The sequence below is a fragment of the Girardinichthys multiradiatus genome, chromosome 18 (genome assembly GCF_021462225.1).
Source record: "Girardinichthys multiradiatus isolate DD_20200921_A chromosome 18, DD_fGirMul_XY1, whole genome shotgun sequence".
NCBI lineage: Eukaryota > Metazoa > Chordata > Actinopteri > Cyprinodontiformes > Goodeidae > Girardinichthys > Girardinichthys multiradiatus.
Genome location: NC_061810.1, coordinates 38596692 through 38605884, shown reverse-complemented (window position 1 = coordinate 38605884; position 9193 = coordinate 38596692). Strand labels below are relative to the sequence as shown.

At 38.0% G+C, this 9193-nt stretch overlaps 1 protein-coding gene across 1 annotated transcript; it reads right to left on the bottom strand.

The window, feature by feature from the left end:
* Window positions 1-4757: 4757 nt before the first annotated feature.
* LOC124884394 (extracellular calcium-sensing receptor-like) lies at window positions 4758-8717 on the bottom strand. The gene is made up of 8 exons (XM_047392303.1): window positions 8572-8717; window positions 7909-8203; window positions 7518-7807; window positions 7130-7425; window positions 6259-6464; window positions 5965-6186; window positions 5733-5856; window positions 4758-5656 (listed from the first exon to the last, which is right to left on the bottom strand). The coding sequence occupies exons 2-8, from the start codon at window positions 8167-8169 to the stop codon at window positions 4758-4760; spliced, it is 2298 nt and encodes a 765-aa protein (XP_047248259.1). The 5' UTR covers window positions 8170-8203; window positions 8572-8717.
* Window positions 8718-9193: the final 476 nt, after the last annotated feature.

The window sequence follows — 9193 nt, the reverse complement described above, 5'->3', positions numbered from 1 at the left end:
CAGCACCCCCACAAAATAACAAGGGATGCATGGCCATAAGTTTTCTCCAAATTAATGAAACACATTTAGATTGGACAAGCATACTCTCATTACCCCCTCAGATATTATGCAAGGGTAAAGGTCTGATCCACTGTTCTAGGCAAAGACAGAAGCCACATTGCTCCTCCTGGATATGAGGTTCAACTATCAGTCAGAGCCTCCTCTCCAGCACCCCAGAGTAAACTTTCCCAGGAAGGCTGAGAAGTGTGATCCCTTGATAATTAGAGCACATTATCCGGTCCCCTTGCCTAAACATTGGGACCACGAACCCAGTCTGCCACTCCATCGCCTCTTCAGTGTTGCCCTCCATACAACACTGAAGTGGGGTGTCAATCATGACAGCCCCACAATGTCCAGAACCTTCAGAAACTTAGGACAAATTTCATCCACACCTGGCACCATGAAGCTTTTTTATTACCTCTGTGACCTTTGGCACACTAATGGAATCACATTCTCCCTTTTTTTAGGTTCTCCTCCAGACGTTCTCATCTCAACCTCATCACTTGTTTGGGTTTGCCAAGTCTGTCCAGCAGTTCTGCCCCTCTCTTCACCTGAGTATCCAAGACATAATGCTGCAGCTCTGATGATACGATTATAAAATCAATCATAGACCTTTGTCCCAAGGTGGTCTGTTACCAGGTACATATATGAAACTACGTTTTGCTCATGCATGGTGTCTTTTATGGACATTCCTTGCCTCGCACAGAAGTCCAACAACAAAACACTGGTCAAGATAAGATTGGAGAGGCCATTCTCCCCAATCACATCCCTCCAGGTAACACAGTCATTGTCCATGTAGGCGTTGAAGTCCATTAGGAGCACCACTCCTGCCAGGACATCATCCAGAAACTCTAAGAAGGCCGGTTAATCTGAGCTGCTGTTCAGGGTATAAACACAGAGAACACTTTGGACTGTCCTTTTGCAACCTGAAGTAATATTTTGCTCATTCATACATTGTATGAACCAAACAAAATCAATGACAAGTGTTTGTGGAAGGATTATTCGTTCATTTTTTGATGTAAGAATAGTACAGAACAGAATCATACACTGGGAACATTTATCCATCCATTTTCCGTACAGGGTCAAGGGGCAGTTGGTGCCTTCCTCGTTCGGTCTAAGGGCGAGAGGCAGAGTACAAACAGGACAGGTCGCCAGTCCATCACAGGGCAACACAGAGACACAAGACAAACAATCATGCACATACCAATTCACACTTAAGGGCAATTGAGAGAGACTAATTAACCTAACAGTCATGCTTTTGGACTGCAGGAGGAAGCCGGGGTACCCAGAGAAAACCTATGATGCACAGGAAGAACATGCAAACTCTATACAAATAGAAACATCTATCCATCCATTTCCTATAAGCACTTCTTTCATATTGGGTCACGGGGGAGCTGGTGCCCATGTTCAGCACTCTACAGGCGAGGGGTGGGGTACACCATGGATAGGTCACCAGTGCAAATAGAAACATTTTATACATTTTAAATATTCCTAAAGAACCTATATCAAATAGATATTTAAAGACTATGACTTATTGACACCAAAGTACAGACACTTGTAGAATTAAGATTTAATTGAAATCTAATTTAACGGTTTTATTTACTGTCACAACTATTTAGATAGTATGTAGATTATCACTGAAGGTATCAAAATGTCAATGAAAACATGGAATTATATAGCAAACAAAAAACTGTAAAATAACTTTTTAGATTTTAGATTATTTAGAATAGTCGCGCTTTGAAGTGATGACTGAAATATTAACCTTTGGCTGTCTCTCATTGCACCTTTGGGAAGTTCTTTCAAGACTCTTTGGAATACCATTTCAGGTGACCACTTCATCAAGGTCACGGAGAGAATGCCAAGAGAGCAAAGCAATAATCAAAGCAGAGTGTGGCTATTTTGAAGATTCTAAAATAAAGAAATGTTTTGAGATACTTTACACCTTTCGTTTACTATATAATTCCACAAGTGTTCATCCACAGATTTGATGCGTATGGTGAGAATCTACAATGTAAATAGTCATGAAAATAAGGAAACTCATTTAACGAGAAAGTGTATCTAAAAGTATAACATCAGTCTAGGGTCAGTGTTCTAATGGTGTCGTTGTTAGGCTTCTGGGTTGATTTTAATGTGAACCTGAGATTAGTTTGGCACGGCAGGCACACCTGAAACCATTTACCTAAAATGTTATTTACAATTCACTTGGAGCCCTGTAATGTAATGGCAAGTACACCATAACATGATGTTACTGTTATATTACTAATATTTCACAATAAATCTCTCAATCTGCAGTAGGGAGTTCTGGGAAAACTGTGGACTTAGCCTGAATATTCGAAACAGCTCCCTCCCCTTGCTTTCTGTTGTGCTACAGCCGTCCGTCCACAGCACCTGCCCCACAACAGAGCCTACCATGGTTGGGCAGGCTAGAGAGTAGGTCCGATGATGGCGTTTAAACAGCTATGGCACATTCACTGGTATGGATGAAACATCAACAATATGATTTACATTAACTCTGGCCTGCACATAGTTTGACTACAAATTTGGGCCTCAAATCATTGGCAAAGTGCCATTAGCACTGCCATAAGCACAGTTGCAGCACACCAGCAATCTTTACATTAAATGACAGTACGAGCTGTGTGGGGGAGGGGTTTGAGCAGTGCAAACACGATCGTAATTGATCTTGCTAAGGCATTCCTCCTGGCTCTGATTGGTTGTTTCTGGCTGGGATCTATGTATTTCTGCAAATGGTAGTAAAACCATTGGGATGAGCCAGAGGGGCTTGATATTTTACAGATTATCTGTGCCATATTCTACTGTTAGGCCATAGTGACAGTTAAAACAAATATTTAAAAAAAACACTTTTTTACAAATGTTATCTACGGCAGTTCAAAGCTGCTCTTGTTTAATAAAAAGTGAAGTTAAATGCATTATAGTGGTAATTCGATTTTACTCAATGTTACATTTAAAGGCATGATTGAATTATAATGGACAGGTGAAATTTACCAGTACAAAATTGCAAGTAATGCTACATATTTATCTGTGCACTGTTAATGACTGTTAGAATTTGACTGTACCTGACTTGGTTTTTCACAGCAACAGAGTAAAAAATCAGTTAAGTAATGTGTACAATTATGACTTAGAGTATAGGAGCATCCAGTGTTAATCTTCAATAACCCAATATAGTGTTGAAAAGCTTCAAATTCACAGTTGATTTGTCACCACAGTAGAGTAACTTATTAACACAGATGAGAATCATATTTACTCTCTGCAGAGTTATTTAATGTGCCGTGTAGGTGTTACCTTAAACAATGATTATCAAAGCATTTGTCAGTCCAACAATATTTGTCTAAGGAGAAAGCTTTGGCAATATTAGTTCACTGGTAACACGTTGTTTAATGTTTTTTGTTATAAATGTATTTATATAGTGGGTCCCACTGAGATCAGATTGACTAGGCCAATAAAACAGTACACATGTCAGAACTATAGAAAAACAAATAAATAATACATAATGAGTAAAACAAAAAACAAAAAAACTAAAACAACCCAAGGCGATTCATACATGGTTGCCTTTCAAGAAAAACATTGTCATTCTTCCTTCACTCTATTTAATGATATTCTTAAACTCAGTAATGGATGAGTGTTTTGCGATTAAAAGATTTTGTGTCGATTATTCCATGACCACGGTGCATGGTATGGAAATGCTTTTTTACAAAATCTGTCAAAGCATTTGGAACATTCAAAATAAATCATTTGGAGGCATGCAAATGGTAGCTACTAGAACTGACAGAAAGTAGTTTGCTGAGGTATACAGTACTGGGACTTTAGCCAGCAGAACTTTATAAACCTTTACCCTTTCAATATTGTTGTTTATGGATGGTTAAATATGTCCAAACAACTAAATCATAAAAAATCCACTCATTAGTCAGAGATTAAGCATTTAAAACGTAAAGAAGCATGCTATAAATAATCAAGACTTCTTAAATCTGTTGTTTTCAGTTGTAAATTATTTAAAGGTGTGCTTCAGTAAGACAGCTCCTATGGACTGCATCATCACAAAGAATAGTTACTCACACATGTGGTATAAAACATGCAGAGCACTCGAGCAGCTTGTAGACTGATCTGGGACATTGTGTTAGGGATGAAGGTGGATGAACGGTTTGGCTCCCACAGAGTATAGTTTGCCTTGAGTTTGCTGTCGAACTACAGTTCTAAAGCTCTAACTGGGTGTGTGTACAAACTCTCTCCTTTTCAAAAGCAAATGATTATTAAATTGTTCCAGATTAATTGTTTTGCACTATAAGTTTAGTGCAATGTGAACTTATTGAACAAAGTGTGCACTTGTTTCTAACCCTACAGATAGACCATAGCTAGATCTAGATAGATATCTACAAATACTGTTAATCGCTTAAGAACCACAATAGATGTAGAAATATAAATAAATATGGAAACAAACCAATACTTTGACACGAAATGCTTCTGCACAAATTTTCAGATGAACATTCTTTTTTGAAACACAACAAAACATAAAGATGCAATGGAATTAGAAAAAGGTTGAAGAATTACACAGATAAGTTACTGCTCCAAATGTTTTATTTTTATTTCAAAGTAACAGATTTTTCTAAACTATATACTATGTGAGCTGTTTTGATTGTTTAGCTCTTGGATTCAAAAGTTATTTATTCTGTAATTTTTCTGCCACTTTTCGGATGATTTTCCTGTTAGGTTTTGTTCATCAAATATTTCTTGGTGTTCTTCTCTGGCTGAAACAAAATAATGACAAACTTTGGAGCAAATATACACAACATCAGTCCAAAACTGGAGGCTAGAATGGCAAATATCTCCACAGCCACAGTGAATTTTCCAGGAGAGCTGATATATGCTGGGATGAAGGTAATCCAGACTGTACAAAATATCAACATGCTGAAGGTTATCATCTTGGCTTCATTAAAATTATCAGGTAATTTTCGAGCTAGAACGGCTAACACAAAGCAAAAAACTGCCAACAGGCCGATGTATCCGAGGACAGCCCAGAAGCCAACAGCAGAGCCTAAAGCACATTCCAGGATGATCTTCTCCTTGTAGGTGGTTAGATTTATCCTTGGGAATGGAGGACGCACAACCAACCAGACAGAACATATTATAACTTGAATAACAGTAAAAAATATTACAGTCATCCTTTGCTGAGGAGGACCAAACCATTTCATGGCATTACTACCTGGAAGTGTAGCTTTAAAGGCCATTAAAACCACTATAGTTTTCCCTAAAACACAGGAGATACACAGAACAAAGGTGATGCCAAACGCAGTGTGTCGTAGCATGCAGGACCATTCAGAGGGTGCTCCGATAAATGTTAAAGAACATAAGAAACACAGAGTCAGAGAGAACAGCAACAGGAAGCTCAACTCAGAGTTGTTGGCTCTGACAATCGGGGTTGTTCTGTGACGAAAGAAAACCACTGCTGTAATGATGGCCAGACAGGCTCCACTAACTGAAAAAGCAGCCAGGATGGTTGCGAGGATGTGTTCATAGGATAGAAACTCTACAGGTTTGGGGAAACAAGCACTGTTTTCTGCATTAGGCCAAAACTCTCTGTGGCATGGGAAGCAATCAGGGGAATCTAAAAATTTTACGAAAACATTAATTAACACTTGACTATTTCAGATTGTAAATGTGCACAAACCTAACGGTTCTACCTGTCATATTACTGATCTCTCCTTCAGGACATGGTATACAATCATAGCAGCAGATGGGTTTTCCTTTCTGCAACACTTTACGAGTTCCTGGAGGACAGCTTTTAGAGCAAATGGACATTGGCACCTGTCACAGTGACAAAGAAGCAAAACAAAATTCAGCCCATGATTTAATGATTTTCTATTGTTTTTATACTTCACAATACTTAACAACTGTTGTCATTTGGGTCATTACTTGTTTGCCACCTTCCATCCAGGTTAAGTTATTATTGACATGAAACTCCTGGCCCTTCCGCAGTGATGCATCATAGTACCCCACTGTTACCAGTTCAGTAACTCCAGTTTCACTTTTCTGCCAGTTTACCAGCTCATAAAATGCCACAGGATCCCCATTGGCATCAAATGATACATTGTAACCATTTTGGGAAAAGTTTACTTTTTTTAGTTCAGTAAAAATCTGTGAGGTAAACCAAGAGAGAAAGGCATTAATAGCTACAAACAGACAGATTTGCTCTTCATTTAAACTGACCTGCTTGGGCTCCAAATTCATATGTTTGTCACACTGACTGGTTGTGTTTGTTTCCTGACACACTGCATTGTGAATGGCATGTGCTATTGCATACACTGCCTTGTAAACCATGTTAGTGATTCTTAACTGAGATGTTTCAGTGTATGGGCTTTTAAAAGCTTTAATGTCTTCAGTTCCATCACACCCTCTCTTGTTTAGATCAGCAGCTAAAGGCAAAGATGTAAATAACAGAGTGAGATTTTTTTAAAGCAGAAAACTAGACTTAATATGCATATTAGAGTCTTGGATTTACTATTTAACAAGTCTAATGACTAAATACAAGCAAATAAAAAGGCAAATACACAAAACAACAATTGTAGGTTCACATAAAAATATTATATTTTTTGTGTCTTATTACTCCACGGCTCCTTATTTGTCATTTTATTAACAATCAATAACTGAAAATGTATTATTTTGAAAGAAATAATAGTTTTTGGAAACAACATGTATTTTGTCCATGGCCCTGTGTTCTGTCTGATGCATTTGAAATTAAGTCTTTTTTTTAATCCTAGTTTACAAAAATATTACACAGATGAGTGACACCTTGCAAAATCCTACAAATTTAACTGCAAAAGGAAAAAAAAATACCAGTGTTTTATTTTTTAATTTAAATAAGTGTACTTGTTTTAGGGTTATACTTTAGTATAACATCAAACAAAATAGGTATGATAAAAATTTAATATTGTTTCAGAAGAGTGGTTTAAGTATAAATGAGGATTATTAATAAATAATTGGGCTAAATTGAGTCAGTAAACATCTTTTGGAAGATACTTTAAGAAAATTTCAAGATTCTAAAAATAAAAATAAAACTGAATAAAAGAAAAGTTCTCACTTTTTGTTAAGCTGCAGTTGAATGTGTACTCCCAGAACTCTGTCAGCACTGGAGAGGCAGCCACTTCAGATGGAGAGACATCCAGAAGGAAGTTCCTTAAGCCTGGAATAACAGATTGCTGAATGGCCACTCCAATTGCCCCTGCACAGAAACTGAAGCCCATCAAGAGTGGGTCAGTTATCCAGCCTTCACTTCCAATCCATTGACGGGGTGGAGGAGGCTGTCGCTTAAGCTCCTCCAAGAGGACCTTCATGTCACCTGCGGCTGTAAATGCCACAACAACAATGGCTGTTGATCTGGAAAGGTAGGGTTGTGTTAAAGAAAAAAAACATGACATTTAGTCAGCATCAATTTTGGGTCACAGAAGCACATCTAAAGATACAGAAACCTGCGGATAGCATCAGCTACTATTCTGATTTTGTTCCTTGGGTCAGTCCGATAGAAGGATTCAATGTACTCCACACAGATCCCCTCTCTGAGAGCTGTCTCAAGAAAAGAGGCTATGCCATTATTTCCATAGTCTGAATCTGAGTGGACAGCTCCTATCCAAGTCCAACCAAAATGTTTCACCAGCTTGGCCATCGCATCAGCTTGATAATGATCACTGGGAATTGTTCTGAAAAAAGTGGGGAACTGCTTTTTATCAGACAGGCAGGCACAGGTGGCAAAGTGGCTTACCTACAGCAAGAAAATAAAGTAAAAAAAAAAGAAAATGTGCCTTAGTTTATCCATGTATATATCTTTCTATTTTCAGGCTGCAATTAATATACACAACTTACTAGAGGGATTTTAAAGGACCCAATCATGCGCAAGATGCTGATGGATGGGGTGGATCCAGAGTCTCCAACAGCAGCCATTACCTCTCCAGATTTTGAACAGTTATTTACTTTGTAAAACACAGGGTCCTGGCCATTTGAAAGTTGAGATGCCACCTGCGTGGCTACAAGCACAGAGGCACACGTGTCAAATATTTGATATCCGAGTCTGACCCCCGGCAGCAGCTTTGTGCTGTTGTTTATCTCCTCGATTGCAAAGATCATTGTGCGAGAGAAGCGCAGCTCCCGAGCATTAAAGCTGCACAAAATCAGTTAGGTGAGTGTTAACATTTACCAGCAAAACAAATGATCATTCTTAGAAATGAACAGACACCATGTTAAATATAGCAATGATCAATTAAATACGACACTGTGCAGTTGTACAGTAAACAAGTGGTACTCTCAATGTCCTAAAACAAGACATTTGTTTAAAATTCATGTAAATTAAAATTCAGAAATATGTTTAATTTAAATGTAAACTCCAAAGATAAATTCATAATCACCATATCATCCATAAATTAATAACAAAATCTACCCAGTGCATGCAATTTTATACCATACATTTTGAAAGGATTTTAGCAGATCTACACCTGACATTTTTCTGCAACACTGCTCTGTATTACTAACCTCCCTTTGCATTTCGGAAGTTCAGGCTTGGTTGTGTAGTTATTAATCACTGTGTCCACTTGGTAGTGAAGAAAGAAAGCTCCTCCAATAACAAAGTCCCCATCTGTGGAGAATGCAGGTTGGCGAGGTGTACCCTGTAGGGTACATTTCACCAATGAAGCCTCAGCACTGAAACCAGCACCCGTCTGATGATCTATAAGCCGATCTTTGTCTTTTAGACCATTAAGAGTCCCACCCAACACAACAATTGTGATCAGCTCAAAAAAACTCACTCCCAATTGCAGTCCAACCTCCATTCCTCAAGTGCTTGTATTTGGGTGCAAGAATGTTTTCATTGGTTTTTAAACATGTATTATATCTCAGGTCATTATTCATCAGAAACCACATGCTCACCCAGTGATCTTTGACTATGTGTTAAGATGACTGTCCTTTATTTGAGCTGCTTTATAATTGGACTATCTTCAACTGACGAAATGTGGAGGAGTTGGGTGGAACATTTTTTTTTTCATAAAAAAATAAAGGAATTTTTAAAATGTTGAACTATTTAAACATTATCCTAAGCTATGAAAATCTCAAAGAACATTGTTCAATCCAACCACAAAATGGACATAGAATTGCACAA

What these genes read in the sequence shown, in the direction of transcription:
- LOC124884394 (XM_047392303.1), bottom strand. Translation starts at nt 8,169, where the DNA reads ATGATCTTTGCAATCGAGGAGATAAACAACAGCACAAAGCTGCTGCCG. An exon ending in GGTCCTTTAAAATCCCTCTA is followed by an intron (nt 7,808 to 7,908) that starts GTAAGTTGTGTA and finishes TTCTTGCTGTAG; the next exon opens with GTAAGCCACTTTGCCACCTG. An exon ending in GGATGGAAGGTGGCAAACAA is followed by an intron (nt 5,857 to 5,964) that starts GTAATGACCCAA and finishes TCACTGTGACAG; the next exon opens with GTGCCAATGTCCATTTGCTC.